We start from the raw sequence: 17,979 nt of genomic DNA on the forward strand, positions 1-17,979 counted from the left end.
AAATTAGGCCCTCCCAAAATTTTATGTATTGTATGCTTTAACCATTGCTGGGTAAAATAAAATACACCTCTTAAAGGTTCCATTTGTGTGTCTAACAATTCCCTGTCAACCAGCAGATTTGTCCACCTGCTGGACTTCACAAAGAACAAACTGGCCCTGTGTGTTGAGGCCAGGCCAGTCCACACATTCCCCAGGCAAGACTGGACTTGGCCTCACTGGACCAATGCCCCTCCAGCAGGAATCATTTTGGTAGGAATACAAATAGAAGACACAAAAGAAGTTGAGTCCTGAATTCCAATATAGTTAGTCAGTGTTTCCATAACACATAGTCTTTAATCTTTAGTTCCATAGTGTTTGAATTCTTGACTAGAGTTAGTTTTAGCAAAGGACTGATGGATATTTTGCAAACTAAAGCCAGGTACCATGTGGGGAAATACCTATTAGAAATCCCCAGCACATACCAACTCTTCTTTCAGCCAGAGAAACTTGAGTTCATCTAGAGTAGTTGTAAGCTCTGTGCAGATAGTAATTATCCATCTCATTGATCACTTGTTGCCCAGCCCTGGAAGTACTGGGCTGGTAGAACAACTATGTAAAAACTGTAGAAATAGGTGTGTCATGAATTTCTCTAATCTGGGTTTAAATCTTGGCCTGCCATTGAACACATATTGCTGTTAAGTGTGTCTTCAGTGTCATGCTGAGTGCTACATGAAACTTAAAACATAACAGTTCACAAGTCCAATTGCTGTTCTCAACAAGCTTTTGGTTTTGTTGAGAAGGCTAAGCAGAAAGGACATAACTAGGGGACTGTTTAGTGTAACTAAGGATGCCGTCTGTATGGTGAGTGCTAAAGGAAATCAGGGATAAGAAAGAGCCCGATGAATGAGATGGTCAGAGAAGCATCTAGACCGGTGTGAGATAAGCTAGTCTACAGGAGGCTCACATTTAGAACAGAACAAAGGTTATGTGACTGGACAATCAGGTGTTACTGAACACTGGCACACCATGCTCGATGGGGACAGAGAGGCACACACAGGCAACGAGGGATGCGCTTTCTCTAGAGAATTTGATAAACAGTAACAAAAAACTGTCTGCTTTCTCTTATCACCACTCCTAAGAATGGCAAAGATAAAACACTCTTCCCCTGGAGGGAGGCTGTTCTCATAGCAACACCCTGCCCACACCCTACATTGGTACCCCAGCATTAGTGAGTGTCTGCTAACTTCACTACCCGTGGGGACATTTTAGAGGAGGTATAGAAACGTCCAAGCCATGGTCCTTGTCCAGGGTGCACCACCTGGTTCTGAAAATCAAATTAAAGGCAGTCGAACTGGAGACCCCAAACCCACAGGCAGGCTCTGTGCAGCATAGTATTTAACCTTCTTTTGAGTTAACTGCCACATTTGTAAACCTGGAACATGGCAAATAAAAATAAACTTTGCAATTGTAGATTTCTAGCTTCTCTTGAACACTAGGAAGATCAGCATCACTGAGACCCCCATTTCACAGTGGGAGCTGTGAGTGGCTGGCCCTTTGCAGGAAGCACGGGCCCCAGCCTTCCACGACTGCCCCCACCAGCCCCCACTGTGGGTGATCGTTCCCTCCTCTGCCTCACCCACCACTGCTTTCCCCCTGCTGGCTCCTAGAACATGAGCTTAGTCTCCTGGCTCCTGGGGCCTCACCAGTATCATTAGCATATGACCCCCAGGCTAACCCTCTCAAAAACACTGCTTTTAGGAAACCAGCCATTGTGTGGACATCTGAAAGATTTGTTGCTATTTTCTCACCAGAGTTTTATATCGAATTTTATTTCCCATTACAGTTGCCCCTTGAACAACAGGTTTGAATGGCACAGGTCCACGTATACGTGGTTTTTTTGGGGTTTTTTTGTCACTAAATATGGTATTGTAAATGTATTTTCTCTTCCTTATCATTTTCTTAATGATATTTTATTTTCTCTAGCTTTACTGTAAGAATACAGTATAGAATACATATAACATACAAAATGTGTGTTAACCATGTTATCAGTAAGGCTTCAGGTCAACAGAAGGCTATTAGTAGTTAAGTTTGGGGGCAGTCAAAAGTTATGTATGGATTTTTGACTGCATGGGCGTTCGGTGCCCGTAACCCCCGTGTTGTTCACCAGTCACCCATGCTAGCTTATCTCCACCAACAGCAGTCCCTACCTGGCCAAACTTGTCTCCTTACTGGCACCCACACCCCCCCTTACCTGGCATTTCCTATCACCTGCTCCTGAGCTTGCAGTCTTATCTCCCCTTCTGTCTTAATGATCGCTGGCAGAAGGTCTTCCTCATCATTGCTGATTGTCTGCCTACTCATCCTGAGCTCCCCTTTACATCTCTAAAATTGGCTCACCACTGATGGGCTTATCTTCCTCTTCTTAAGGGCAAGTATTGTGTGAATTGAGTGGCGGTAAGATAAAGCCTTCCGGGAAGAATTAGGACACAGATTTTACCCAAGAAAAAAGTATTCCTAGGTACTGTAAGTGACATAGGCCAGGAGTCTGGAAGGTTTTGGGCAGCAGAGCTCATAAGTGAAGGGCCCAACCCAGGGTCTGGCCCACAGGGACTAAGACTCCAAACTCAGAGTCTAGACAACAGGTCAGGACTTGGCAATGAGCTGGCGCACTGACAGTGTGGCCCAGAGCCCGGAACAGGTTTTGAATCCAGGGATCCATTTTTATTTCCTGCCCAGGGTAAAAGCCTGTATCAGAGTAAGGGAATGGTGAGGGGTGTCGGGGGGGGGGGGGGGGGGGGAGGGGAGGGGTAGGGAGGGTACTATGCCCACAGTTTTTTCTCACCCTCAAGTAGGACAGATCACATCTCTTTTATCCCCATGATATCAGGCACATGGCCATCAAATGGATCCAGTGACTTAACCAACTATAGAACTAATTACAAATTAATAATACTTTGCTGTTAACCCATTGCCTTAGGAATTGCTTCATTTGCATTTGGGGGCATGTATCAAACATTCCCAACTGTGATCTTTTTTAATGTAGAAATACTGTTTTGTTTTTTGATATCCTCCCCAATAACTTTCTAGAATCATGCTTTCCCCCAAACAGACACCTTTTTTTAAGGCAAGTTGCTAGCCAATCTCTTTGGAGGCTATTGGTACCATGACAGACCTAACTAGAAACAGTGGCCAAGTTGTTAGCCTCTGCCACTCCTCCCCTCTACCTGGAAGTAGACAATGAAGGCTAAATCCCTCTTCCCTTGCCTTCCTGTTCTTACAAAGAAAATGTTATTGTAGTGAGATCCAAATGAAGAAATAATAGTCATTTTTTTTTTTATTATTCAGGAATGGAGGATATAACCCATACTCTAGCCAACAGTTTTCAGTTTCTCAGCAGTGACAATTTAAGTAAATTTCACATGAGTTGTGGGGCTCTCACTTTGTTATGATTGACAATATAAAATTAGCCTTTTCCGCTGTTAAGATTATCTAGCATTCCTATCAGTCAGGTGCAATGTGGCATGAGATTGCATAGCTGTAGATTGAAAACATTAAAGTCTTCAAAGGGTTAAAAGTTGCTTCCTCTGATGGATTTAAAACTGCCACATGCACACAAACAAGTTTTCCCAAACTGCCCCGTTTTACATTTTTGTCGAGAGACAGTCTAGTTGGTGCATTTTTATGTCTAGATTATATTGCAGATATATTTCAATAAACCATGAAAACCACTATAGATTCTAGAAGCGGGCCGTCTGTGCTTAAATAAACATCTCATGCAGCACCTGTTTTATTTTATAGGCTCTATAATCACAGTGACATTCTGAAAGGAGACCTTGAAGCCTGCAGAGCAGCTGTCCTTCACCAGCCCCCAGAACTCTTACCTGGGGGTGGCAGTGATGAAAAGCAAGTCAAGTGTTAATCACTGCGGGGTGAGATGGCTGTTCTTGCTCCCAGACACTTCCAAATGTAAAGGGTCACAGAAGAATTCACACAGTCACCACTGGGGTCGTCACTTATAATTGTCAATTTAGCCTTTTCTTACAAACTGTATCATTTACTACTTTGTAAATGTATTTGTTTCTGTTAATTGGATATATACACTCAATCCCTGATCATAGCAATGTTTTAAGGGTTTACTTTGGAAGTGGGGAGGGAGCACAGGTAGCCTTTGGCATACTCGTATACCCGAGAGCAACCCAGGATACCATCCAGTATAACCACCACCCGGAGGGAAGCACTCCTTAATTTCCAAGGTCGTGCTAGTGATACCGGTCTCCAATCTGTAGGTATGGGTCACTGGACCATCAACAAGACCTAGGAGCTTGTTAGAAACATGTGTTCTCAGGCCTCACCCAGGACCCACTAAATCAGGAATCTGGAGGTGGGTGCGGCCACCTGTGTTTTAATGAGCCCTTAAGGGAACTCTGCTCCCTCAAGTTTGAGAGCCACCATTTCAGAGATATCCCTTAAATGGCCACAACTCTGGGATGAGAGAGAGAGAGAGGGAGAGTTAATTATTTGCAAGGTAGTCAGCACATATGAACCATGACTCTTGTACACTTTTCCTAAGTCAATTAGAAACCAATTCCATACCCTCTACCCGCCTTTTAGGCAGTTGGGTTTCTTTTCATGGCCTCAGAAGTTTTGTGGCATTGGGCTGCTTACCGAGTTCGTAGAATTACAAATCTGTAATGTGTGTAATGGTTTATCCAGTACTGTTATCTGGTGGGTTCCTAATTCATGTGGCGTAAATGTTGCCTGTGTTGTAACTTTGATTTGTATTTTGGGGGTTGACTCTATTTCCTCTTAGTAAAATATATCCTGCCATTTACTAGTTGAGAACAGATGATTACTCAGGCGTGGTCAGCAGAAGGGTGTCTGTGAAAGTCTATCTGCAAGGACCTTGTTTGGCTGAGAGCCTGGGAGGGGCTTCTGGGGTCTGGTTATCTTACCTCCAATATCATTCTCTATCTTTAATGTGCCCTGTAGGCTGTTTTATGTTCACAAGTTTTTAGAGTAGAGTTCAGCCTAAGTCTAGTGTGTATTGGATCCCATTAAGGCGTGAGAAGTCAAATAAATAATGGTCTCTAAAAGGGCCTTGTCACAAGAAAACTTGGCCAAGTGAATGGTTCCATTTCACAGACCACAAGATGAGCTTCACGAGTCCTGAGTTTATTTACATCAACTTCTACATCTCCACTAGTGATCCCCAAGTTATGGAAAATGTTGGAAATGACCTTCCTATTCAATAGCTTTTCAGCCTGAAGCAATAAAGGCAAGAAAATACAAGAAAATCCTCTGACATATATTTATCATGTGAAATAAAAAAAACAGCAGTCTTAAAATACTCCTTTACAAGGTGGTGGAAGAAGCTGGCTGGGAGGAGTCTTTCTGTGCTCTATAGGTCATTCGGTGCTTATGTGTCGTGAGGCTCTTTCCCTGGGCTCCTGTTTCTTTCTCACTGCCTTTTATGTCTGTTGATATACTATTCGGCATAAACCATAGTGTGACGTGTGGCATAGGAAGCATATATGCATTTATAATTCTCTGTGCAAACTGACTTGTTAGACTAAATGATTCATTGTTTGACTCTCTTAACCTAGGCTGCCAAAGTGTGATTGTGGGTGAGAAGATATAATATCTACATCTACTAGACTGATGTTTGTTATAGTTTCTCAACATGCATGATAAAGCATTGATTTCCATTATGAAAGGTTGCATTTTACATTACTATTGACCTACAGTTATGTATAAATCAGCCTTTCCTAAGAAATGAGCCTTCTTTATGACCAACACAAATTTTAAAATTAATATCTGGAGCCTTCAAGACTGGTTACCACAATCATTTTTAAAGCCAGATAAAGAAGTCAGGAATGGTTACTAATGTCAGTGTTATGTTCTGTTACAATTAGAATTGTCCCATGTACTGTGACTGGGGATAGTAGTGTTTAATGCATTCTGATTGTCACTGCTTCACTCTCTAGCTTCAGAAAAAGTGCCAAGTGTTTATATGACCTGTGAGAGACAAGTAGTCAAGTCTTTAAATACGTATTCCTTCTAATGGTTTTAACCGTGGCATCCAGCTCCCCACTGCCCTCCTTGCTCCAGCCACCCCCTGCACCCCTCAACATCAGTAGTTATTGCTGGCTACTCCCCTAAGTGAAATATTCCTGTATGCTTGGTGATCTCCCCTGGATCAGACTAGTCAATTAGACAAACCATTCCAGAAACACAGATTTGGAAAGAATGATGTGCTTTTGTTCTTCAATTGCTAATGACTTTGATGTCATAGAAGTGTAAGCCAGGCAGAGTGGGAAGCTTCTAACAGGTTATGAACTCCTTAAAGCCCATTCAGTAGAGCCATGTTCGGTGTGTCCGAATTCCTGTTTGTGCCCCTGACCAAACCATGGCAATCGACATCTGTCTCTCTAATCTCATGTGTAGAATGGGACACCTGCCTCATAGCATACTCTAAAAGATAGTGTGAAGACCTCCAAATTCCTGCTCATAAAATGAAGCATCTTAAAGGAAAAAAGAACAAAATGATTCTTATCGTCATTATTGATCTTTGCTATATCAAGGATTAAGTGTTCAAAGTCCTTCATTTGAAAGAAAGGCTTCCTATTAGGTAGAGTATCAAGTCACTATTTTAGACCATGATGAGTTATTACAATTTGATTCATGTCATTTGGGGTACTTGATAAAAAGTTCCGTTCATCGTTGCCTTTAGGAAAACATATTTTAAAATGAAAATGGTTACTAAATAAGTAGTTTTATCTTACACAAAAACCATAATGAGACTACCTATTACTTTATACGTTTTTCCAGGTGCAACTAATTAGTTGTCTCTTTTACTGGCTATTCTCAAATACAATTGCCCAATTGTACTCTCAAAATCATGCTGAAAAATTGAGTCAGCTTTATATTGTTTGGGTTACAGTATGTAAAATCCTCTTTATTTTATTCTGCCTGTATTCACAACAAAATTCAGGCTGTTTATTAATTTGTCTCCATTTAAAACTTTGGTCAAATTACCAATCTGTTATAAATCAGTTGTGGTTAGGAAGAACTGGTACATTTGTTTTAATTGCAATTTTCTGATTAGAAGCCAGTCCAAATATATGAAGTTAAAGATTAAAGTCTCTTCTTTTGTTATATTTTTAATTAGAGGAGTATATTGGGGCGCCTGGGTGGCTCAGTCAGTTAAGCGTCCAACTTTGGCTCAGGTCATGATCTCACAGTTTGTGGGTTCGAGCCCCACACTGGACTTTGTGCTGACAGCACAGAGCCTGCTTCAGGCTCTCCCTTTATGCTTCTCTCTCTCTGCCTCTCCCCTGGTCACATTCTCTCTCTCTCTCTCTCTCTCTCTCTCTCTCTCTCTCTTCTCTCTCTCTCCTCTATCAAAAGTAAATAAATAATTTAAAATTTTAATTAGAGGAGTATATAATTTATCTGACACCAAATTTTGTTTTTCTTTCTGTGTGGCACTGATGTTATAAATTTTCCAATCAAGGTGGAAAAATTTTAAAAAAAAACTTTTTAAGTCCTTTGTACCACTTTGCAGATCTTCTGATATGTGTATTCATGTAGAACTATGGGCAACACTTCATACAAAGGCAGCCATGACTCTTGGACTCCTTGCCCAATCTATCCTGAAATAAATCTGCAGAAAAGCCTGGTTTTGTGCTTTGATTTTTGACTTAGCTCTTCCAAAGCCACAAATTCTTGATGCTGTACCTCCTTCAGGAGCTCATTTTGCTGTTTGACCCCCTGCAAGTCAATTAATGGTTTTGTCCTTTTGTGAAGTATGTATAATAATTATAGGAAACCTTAGCAAGTTCTTCATCCCAAGACCCAAGAGATGGTTATAGTTGGTGGGAGTATTAGTAGCCAGAGTCTTGCCTTGGCTTTGCCTCTACAGAAGTCATGTGTATCAATCACCAGAGAGATTGGTCTCTGATCATTCAATCCATCCCAACTAATTTAATTGATTTAATTCATCCAAAATCAACCTGTTTTCAAGTTTAATTCAATTTAGCTAAACATGCTTTCAGACCAGAAACACAATTGATTTACTCATTATAAGAAATACAACAGTTGAATAGACTAGAATTTGCTCATGCCCTGTGAGTGCATTTTCCCAGTAGTGAAATCTATTGTGAAACCAAATGTAAATGGATGTTCCTTCATTTATATAGAATCAGAACAAAGGAATTGGGTGGCATTATGACTTCAGTGAAGTCTGGAAGAAACTAAGAAATTCAATGTGCTGAAGGACCTTTCTACCAGACAAGCCAGAAACTTTAGAATCATTCTAGGAAGTTTTTAAAGAAGTTCAGGGATCCATCCCCCTGACACATCCCACTTTATGCAAGTCTTGGTTAGGTGAAGCAAAGATTATAACAATTGAGATGCATTAAAGAAGGTTCTGAATTGTATATAGACTTACTTTTCCCCCAAACATTTTATTATGAAAATTTCCAAACATGCAGAAAAATAAAGGGAATGGTACAGTGAGCATCCATACACCCACCACCCATATCTACCACTGACGTTTTATTGCACTGATGTTTTATGTCTGTCTTTCCATCCTTCCATCTATCCATCAATCTCAGTCATTTATTTTTATGCATTTCCAATCAAGTCACAGATATTAATGCACTGTTTTTTTAACTTTTTACTTTTAAACAAAAATTCGCAAAAGCAAATATAACAACATAATGAAATTTCGTGCATTCGTCATCCCGATCCACCAATTGTCAACATTTTTTTAGACTTGTGTTAACTCTTTCCCTTCCCCACATTTTTTTCCTGAGTCATTTAAAACAGACAAAACATTTCATTTACAAATACAAATGCTTATCTCTTTAATCTATAAGCATTTAATACATTACTGTTTAATTAGATTCCTTATCTAATACCTGTTTTTTGCCAGTTGGCCTTGATGGTCTCAGTCTTTGATTCAGTCTTTTTACATTTGATTTGTTTGAATCAGGATCCAAGTGATATTACCCATAAACTGGTAGCTCGATACAAATACAAGATTATGTTCCAGGCCAGTTATTTTGGCAAGACAACATCATAAGTGGCGCTAGTACTTCTGGTACACCTCTGCAGGCAGCACACGATGGCTGGTTGTCCCACTGGTAGTGTTGCTAGGACTAATCCATGGGTTCGAGTGTTGGCACACTGATACCTTTAGTACAGCGTTTACTGTTACACAATTTTCACAAAATTATAATCATCTCTTAGATGCATTCATTAATCTGGACTTAGAAATGGTGGCTTTTCTAATTTATTCATTTGGTCTGCATTTATTAGTTGGAAGAACTTTGCCCATCAACTACTTGGTAACCCTGAAATGCATTTTTTTTTACCACAAAGGCAGGATAAATGATACTGTCCCTTTACTTACCAATTGTCAGAATGAGTAGTTGCCTTACCAGCCTCCAAATGTTGGTTGGTTGGTTGGTTTATATTTTTAATTGTGGTAAAATGCACCACAAAAGTTACCATTTTAACCATTTTTAAGTAAGTGTGCAGTAGCATGAAGTACATTCATACTGTTGTGCAACAGATCCCCAGAACTTTTTCGTCTTACAGAACTGAAACTCTATACCCATTAATCAACTCTCCATTTCTCCTTCCCCCCAGACCCCTGGCAAGCACCATTATGATCACTATTTCTATGAATTTGACCATTTTAGATGGCTTACGTTAAGTCAAATTATACAGTATTTGCCTTTTTATGACTAGTTTATTTAACTTAGCATAATGTCCTTAAGATTCATCCATGTAGCATGTGACAAGATGTACTTGATTTGCAGGGCTGAATCCAAAGGTTTTTATTATTTTTAAAACTTAAGTATTTTTTTATTATTTATTTTTTAAATGAACTCATGATTTTCATATATTTGCTGTGTTTCAGTCCATTGCAGTCATTGTTGTTGGTGCTCAAATTGTTTCATCTTGGGCCAGTGGGATCCCCTTCAGGGGAGCTTCTGAGGCCTTTTAACATGACTCAGTAGCCTCTGAGAGCTTCCCTACTTTGTGATGCCCAGATGTTCCAGGCTCATCTTGTACATCTCCTACCCTAGAGATGTACTACATGCCAGAGTCTGCACATATAATACATGCTCACTTTTTAACTCTTTACTAATATTATCTCAATGCTTTTTAATTACAAGTAGACCTTAGTGAGAGTATAACAAGGATAAATTATTGTTCAGAAAGAAATGTGATGGGTTTCTCTTAACCACACATAAGAGTAGCTGGACTATCTGTCCCATGATTTGAAACCATGGCTACTATATATTAGAACCACTCTGAGGGCCTTTAAAAAAATCCCAATGGCCAGGCCACACCCAAGCCCAGTTTGACTAGATCCTTTAGTGATGGCACCAGGCACCTAGATTTTGCAAAGTTCCCCAGGTGGTTCCAGTATGTGGTCAAAGTTGAAATGCTCATTTAACAATTAAATCATAACCAAAATAAATTTTAAAAAAACATACCTGAACTCTGAAAATTACCTTAGTCTAGAATATATTAGGTTCCTGATGTTTCTGAATAAATAATCCTTCACTAGCTTGATTATGGGGCCTTTAAAAATGAAGGAATCTCATTAAGTCACACAGTACTGCCAATGTCTAATGTGTCTCCTGTTTCTGTTTTATAGATCTGAACAAGCACCAGGTCAGCATGTTGCCACCTTGAAAGAACATGATAATTCTATCAGAGAAGTAGTAGTTAAGCCATCTGAAGTTTTCCCAGTCAAAAAAGTGAACCAGATGACAAGGGTTAGTAATTTTTATTTTAAAAAAAAATGAAATTTCAAGATTATACAAATGATTCATGTGAGGAAATAAGTCACCTTCTTAACCATGGTTAAAATATTTGGAAAAAAATGTTATGTAATAAGTGAGGTTTTGTGGTTTGTTTATTGACACTTTCTGATCTCAGGCCTTTTGTGCAGAGTTTTGTGTAGGAATCTCAACTTCCTACGTTCAGATCCTGGAGGTAACCTAACTGAGCATAATGACCACAACATTTTCCAAGTAACTTAGAAGCATCTTGTAGCATTCTGGTTTTCTTTCCCCACTCTATACTTTAAAAATACAGTCTGGGGCACCTGTTGCTCAGGTGGCTCAGTTGGTTGAGTGTCTGACTCTTGATTTCAGCTCAGTCATGATCTTGCGATTGAGAGATTGTGCTTGGAAGATTGAGCCCTAAGTCAGGCTCGTCACTGAATGTGGAGCCTGCTTAAGATTCTCTCTCTCTCTCTCTCTCTCTCTCTCTCTCTCTCTCTCTCTCTGCCCCTCTCCCAATTCACACACTCTCTCTCTCTAAAAAATAAACAACAAAAAATACTGAGCAATCATACATGTTAATTCAGCAAATATGTACTGATTCATTTCTGTATAAAGGTACCAGCCCAGATCCATTGAAGGGAAAGAGATAAATAAAATGTAACATTTCCTTCTGGGAAATGGCATAATAGGATGTGTGTAATAAGAAAATATCAGAGAATATCGGCCTCCAGTAAAAGGAGCCAAGCCATCTGGAGAACAAGTGAGGCAGACCTTACAGTGGAGGGAGTAGAGAAGTATTGAGGTGACCCTTAAAAGAGAGACAGAATGGGGCTCAGTCAGTTAAGCGTCTGACTCTTGATTTCAGGTCATGATCTCATGGTTTGTGAGATGGATCCCCGAGTCAGGCTCTGCCCTGGCAGCACCAAGCCTGCTTGGGATTCTCTCTCTATTCCTCCCTTGCTTGTGCTCTCTCTCTTTCTCTCTCTCTCTCAAAATAAATAAATAAACTTTAAAAAAGAGAGAAAGACAGAATTTTGACAGGCTAAGATTACAGGGGGTTGCATCAGGCAGGGAGGGGCAGGGGTGACAGGGAAGGGCTGTTAGGAGCCAAAGAACAGACCCAGGAAGTAGACCCAAGCTCTGGTCCTCCTGGCTGAAAGGCAGGCTTCAGGCTAGCGGTGGTGGGCAAGAAGGTCCGAAGTGGTGCTGGGCCCTGTGTGCAATGACCATCCAGCACAAGTAGGGAGTTTGTGTTTGCTTTACTAGACCCTGGAAAGCCCTGAGAGCTTTTTGAGCAGGGCTGTAATAAGATTTCTGCAGTGCCTTAGGGAATGGTACCCCCTTGGATTTGGACTGAGAAGGCAGAGGAGGGACCCCCACAGTGGTTCTGACCAGACAAGGAGGCACCCGTGGGTGAGTGTGAAGATGCTGAACAGAAAGAGGAAAGCGATGGAGTAGATCCCCTAGAGGAGCACTAGGGAGGACCCAGAAGCCCAGATCTAGAGTGTGCCCATTGTAGTCTTCCTTGTTCCCTAGAACGCCGTCTATTGAGAGAGGTGGCACTTCCTCTAAATTTATTGTCTTGTCAATGTGTTTTGTCTCAAAGTATATTTTCTCATCTTTGTAATGTAGGGTTTTCTGGCTTTGATCCTTTTTAAGTTTTTATTTTTATCATGTTCAAAGTTCAAGGATTCGACATGTGTCCCTCCTGGAGGCAAGCCTTGCCCCCTCTGCACCAAAGTTACATGTCTGTGTCACTGTGGTCCAGAACTTCTGCCATCGCCCCCACAAGCCTTTCAGAGCACCTTCAGCCCTTACCAAGTGCCTCCCCCCCACTCCTCGCCTCTTTAAAAAAGAGAGGAGAGAGACTTTAAGCCTTTCAAAATATGCACATAGAATGATATAATGATCTCAACAGTCCCATGCCTGCCCAAGTTCATGGATGTTGTTACCATTGCACCATATTTGTTTCAAACCTCACCTTCTGCCTCCCCTCCCCCATTGCCCTACCCCTCCTCTTTCTCCTCTTACCTGCTTCCTCCCCCCTTTCCTCTTCTGAAATAAATTATTGCAGATATAGACACAGCCCCCATGTGCCTTTCATGGATCCCATTTCCCTTTTCACAGATAACCTTGTATGTATCCTTCCCACACACATTTGCATTTTACTGCATTTTGTGGGACTCAGTAAATAAAGAACAATATTCTTAGGGAAAAACAGGTCCATTCCATATCTGTTGATAAATGTAGTTCTTAAGCAAGATTTTCTCAGGTTTTATTGTCCATTTTATTTAGTACTATTTTATAACAACAGTGTTTTTCATTCATTCCATTCACTGCAAATACTTCACATCTCAGCCATGTCAGGGGTGAAAGATGTATTGGGGCGCCCTGGTGGCTCAGTCTCCGACTTTGTCTCAGGTCATGATCTCATGGTTTATTAGTTTGAGCCCTGTATTGGGCTTGCTGCTGTCAGCACAGAGTCTGCTTCAAATCCTCTACCCCTTCTGTCTCTACCCCTCCGCCACTTGCGCACGCACTCTCTCTCTCTCTCAAAACTAAATAAACATTTTTTAAAATTTTATTTTTTATTTTTTAAAATTTACATCCAAATTAGTTAGCATATAGTGAAGCAATGATTTCAGGAGTAGATTCCTTAGTGCCCCGTACCCATTTAGCCCATCCCCCCTCCCACAACCCCTCCAGTAACCCTCAGTTTGTTCTCCATATTTCTGAGTCTCTTCTGTTTTGTCCCCCTCCCTGTTTTTATATTATTTTTGTTTCCCTTCTGTTATGTTCATCTGTTTTGTCTCTTAAAGTCCTCATATGAGTGAAGTCATATGATTTTTGTCTTTCTCTAACTTCACTTAGCATAATACCCTCCACTTCCATCCACGTAGTTGCCAATGGCAAGATTTCATCCTTTTTAATTGCCGGGTAATACTCCATTGTATATATATATACCACATCTTCTTTATCCATTCATCCATCGATGGACATTTAGGCTCTTTCCATACTTTGGCTATCATCAATAGTGCTGCTATAAACATGGGGGTGCATGTGTCCCTTCGAAACAGCACACCTGTATCCCGTGGATAAATGCCTAGAATTGCAAATTGCTGGGTCATAGGGTAGTTCTATTTTTAGCTTTTTGAGGAACCTCCATACTGTTTTCCAGAGTGGCTGCACCAGCTTGCATTCCCACCAACAATGCAAAAGAGATCCTCTTCGCATCCTTGCCAGCATCTATTGTTGCCTGAGTTGTTAATGTTAGCCATTCTGACAGGTGCAAGGTAGTATTTCATTGTGGTTTTGATTTGTATTTCCCTGATGATGAGTGATGTTGAGCATTTTTTCATGTGTCCGTTGCCCATCTGGATGTCTTCTTTGGAGAAGTGTCTATTCATGTGTTTTGCCCATTTCTTCACTGGATTATTTGTTTTTTGGTTGTTGAGTTTGATAAGTTCTTTATGGATTTTGGATACTAACCCTTTATCTGATATGTCATTTACAAATATCTTCTCCCATTCTGTCGATTGCCTTTTAGTTTTGCTGATTGTTTCCTTCGCTGTGCAGAAGCTTTTTATTTTGATGAGGTCCCTGTAGTTCATTTTTACTTTTGTTTCCCTTGCCTCTGGAGACGTGTTGAGTAAGAAGTTGCTGTAGCCAAGATCAAAGAGGTTTTTGCCTATTTTCTCCTCTAGGATTTTGATGGCTTCCTGTCTTACATTTAGGTCTTTCAACCATTTTGAGTTTATAAATAAACATTTTTTAAAAAGGGGTGAAAGAAGTATTGGTCTACTTCACTTTGCTATCTAATCATCTTATTTTTTTAAGTTGTTCATGTTAGAAAACATGTCCCAAGTTCCAGACAATTCAGTCATGGTTTTTCAAATTAAAACTCCATTATTAATGGAAAGGGGGCTGCCCAATTAGTAGCTTAGGATTCAAATGATAGTATGCCTCCCCTAGCAGGTTTTTTTTAGATTCTTAAAAAAAATTTTTTTTTAATTTTAGATAGAGAGTGTGAATGGAGGAGAGGAGCAGAGGGAGAAACAGAGAAAATCATAAATCTTAAGAGAAATCACAAGCATAAGAAAATCATAAGCCCTTGAACACGGGGCTTGATCCTATGACCCTGGAACCATGACCTGAGCTGAAATCAAGAGTCAGACACTCAACTGACTGAGCCACCCAGATGCCCCTTTTTAAAATTTTTTTTTTTTTTATTCTAGAGAGAGAGTCCCCTGGTAGGTTTTTTTGTTCCTTTTTAAATGATCCTGATCTCATATTAGTGACAATCATAAAAATTACCAACAAATTAATGACAAAGTCTGTCCTTAAAAATAGAAGTAAGCAGGCAATTTCTGTTAGTTTGGGACCAAAGAAATGCACAGCCTGAGAGAAGTACATTACAAAATGACATGAGCAGGACAGGCATTGTGAACTTTATGACAAAATGCTTTTGTGAGTCCTAGGACTTACTTCGTTCACACATCATCTTGTCACAATTAGCAAAATCAAGTGTCTTTGAGTTGTTTCTCTGCATTGAAACAATATACACATTTAATAAATAGTATCTGTTAAATAGTTCCCCATAGATAAAAATCGTGAAACTAAGAGATTTTCAAAATTTAAGGAAGCTCTGCTAGAAATTACTTGGTTAAGAATCTAATGAAGCTCAGAAATATTTACTTTGATCTCTTGGGTAAATGGCTAATTAAACAGCCACATGTAAATGATGTTTACCTGTGGGTCCCTTTGCTGTCAGCTGGAGTCAATCCCGTCTCTTGAGTAAATACATCATTAAAGCCACCGAAACTCAGATTATGTCCCCTCGAGACCAGATAAGATCCACAGCACCTGCATAACCTATTAGGTAATTACATAATTGAGCTGCATGCTTTTAAATCAGAAAAAATTGTAATTACTTTATGTGGACAAAAAAAAAATGAGTTGGGTGCTTCATTAAAACACAAAGTGCCTTAATACTCCTTTTCTCCTAAGTGATGTCTCTTTCCACCCAAGAGAATTTCTCCATGCAAAAGCAGAGGGGCATGTTGGTATCATTCGTACAGTAGGTCAGTCCTGTCCCCTACCACACACACATTGCCAAAAGAGACAGGTGACTGGTCACAGAAATCCCTTCAAACTCTTCCTAAATGATGGCCTGGTTTTTTGGGGTTTTTTTTGTTTTTTGTTTTTTGTTTTTTGTTTTTTGTTTTTTTTTTATCTTATCTCTTGAATACTCATTTACCAGCTTGTATGAATACTTCCCCCTCTCTTCCAATTGCTCCATAGATAAAATCCCTTTCTCTTTCTATCCCTTTCCCCTCCTATAACTTAAGAGCATTTCATTTTAAACTCTGAAAAATTACTTTTGGTGTGCAAAAGTGAGGTTGTTGAGGAAGGTCAGTTAAATATGTGTATTAGGAGAAAATGTTATGTGTTGTTGACAGCCCTAATTCTCTTGCTTTTTTGTATCAGCATTAATAGCACTGATTTACATATAGAGCAGGATTTATTTCTACTAGATGCTTTCACATTCACTTTCTGTTTGTATTTGTACTGCCTATCACAGAAATCACATTCCTTTAGGGCTAGCATAAGTTTTAAAAAAACAAAAAACTAACAGGAAAAAAACTTCCAAACTTGGAATATTAAGGTAAACAGAAAGAATAAAAGAAAATTGTCAATTGAAATTGCAGTGTGTGGTTTTCAATATTTAATGTATTGACAAGCGTGGGCTATACTGGCTGTGTACAAAGCTTCTTTTTTTCCTACTTGTCACAAGTGAACTTCCCTTCATATCATCACATTCCCTTCATATCATCACATCACATCACATCATTTCAAACATCTGTATGGATGTTTGAGACCTCTGTGTGGATACTCCAGTCTCTTTAACCACACTTCTGTTGAACATTTGTGGTTTTTTTGTTTTGTTTTGTTTGCTTTTGTTTGTTTTTGTGGTTTCTTTTTTTTTTAATTGTTAGAGAGTGTGAGCTGGGGACAGGGTCAGAGAGAGAGAGAGAGAGAGAGAGAGAGCAGAGAGAATCTTAAGCATGCTCCACACTCAGCACAGAGCCCGACACAGGGCTTGATCCCATGACCCTGGAATCGTGACCTGAGCCGAAATCAAGAATCAGATGCTCAACCAACTGAGCCACCCAGGCGCCCCTAACATTTGTTTTTAATTGTTACTCTAGCAAAAAAAAGTTTCAAAGAACATCTGAGCAATTCAGATTTTACAACTGTTTATGCTATTTCCTTAGGATTAATTTCTAGCTGTGGAACTGTCAAGTCAGAGGGTGTGTGCATCTCTCAGGCTATAGCTATGCACTGGTACATCTCACTCTGGAAGGGTCATCAGTTATGAGGAAGGAATGAAAATATCATTTCTGTGAACTTTTTATGAAACTGGATACTACAGACTTTTTTTTTTTTAGCACCAGCATTGAGAAGTGCAAATGACATCCAATTTTTTTTGTTCATTTGACCTTTACATTATAGTTGAGGTCAAATTTTCCCCTACCTATTTGTTAGCCATTTGTATTTCTTCTTTTATAATTTGCAGGTCCGTGTTCTTTGCTTATTTTTCTATTAGGTTAGAAATATTTTTTCTTACTGACTTGTAAGAACTTTTTTAATATAAATTGGTACGATTTGTTACAATATTTGGAGCAGTTTGATTTTCTCCTTTCATTTCTTTTAATGGTGTTTTGGACATAATGTCTTTTCCAGTAATATCTTCATTTATCTATGCATGTGAATATCATAATTGATAAGTTTCTGGATATAAATTAAGAGATGACTCTTGGGATTTTAGACCTAGCAGGATCCATATTTAAACCGGACTTTGAGAAAAATTCTAGTAGAGTTGAACCAGTAACTAGGTGTCCTGCTGAGTATAATTCATGGGACGATTTATCTTTCATAAGATCTGAAATGTGGAGCTACCACCATCAGTCATCCTGCAAACAGTGTGTCTTTCTCCTGGCTCCTGGGAAGCCAGAAAAGTGAGGGGACTAGTTTGTTGGTATTGACTTAGGCATCAGACAACTGAGAGAAGTGAGACAGTCTCCATCTCCCTCCTAGGCTCCAAATGCATGAAATCAAACAGAGCCTTTATTCGCTAACGGGTAAGTTGAAACCCAAGCATAGTCCATTCATAAGCACCATCAGGAGGCCG

The 17,979-nt window shown here is 39.7% G+C and overlaps 1 protein-coding gene across 2 annotated transcripts in view; it reads left to right on the forward strand.

The window, feature by feature from the left end:
• Positions 1-17,979, forward strand: part of KIZ (kizuna centrosomal protein) — a 143,180-nt gene that overhangs the window by 90,301 nt on the left and 34,900 nt on the right. The window contains exon 7 of one of the 2 annotated variants that reach the window (XM_027069473.2): positions 10,655-10,775. The exons of the other annotated variant lie outside the window; for it this stretch is intronic. Coding sequence (XP_026925274.1) covers positions 10,655-10,775 — 121 coding nt within the window. The remainder of the gene's footprint in view (positions 1-10,654; positions 10,776-17,979) is intronic. 2 annotated transcript variants of the gene reach the window in all.

The sequence above is a fragment of the Acinonyx jubatus genome, chromosome A3 (assembly GCF_027475565.1).
Source record: "Acinonyx jubatus isolate Ajub_Pintada_27869175 chromosome A3, VMU_Ajub_asm_v1.0, whole genome shotgun sequence".
Lineage (NCBI taxonomy): Eukaryota > Metazoa > Chordata > Mammalia > Carnivora > Felidae > Acinonyx > Acinonyx jubatus.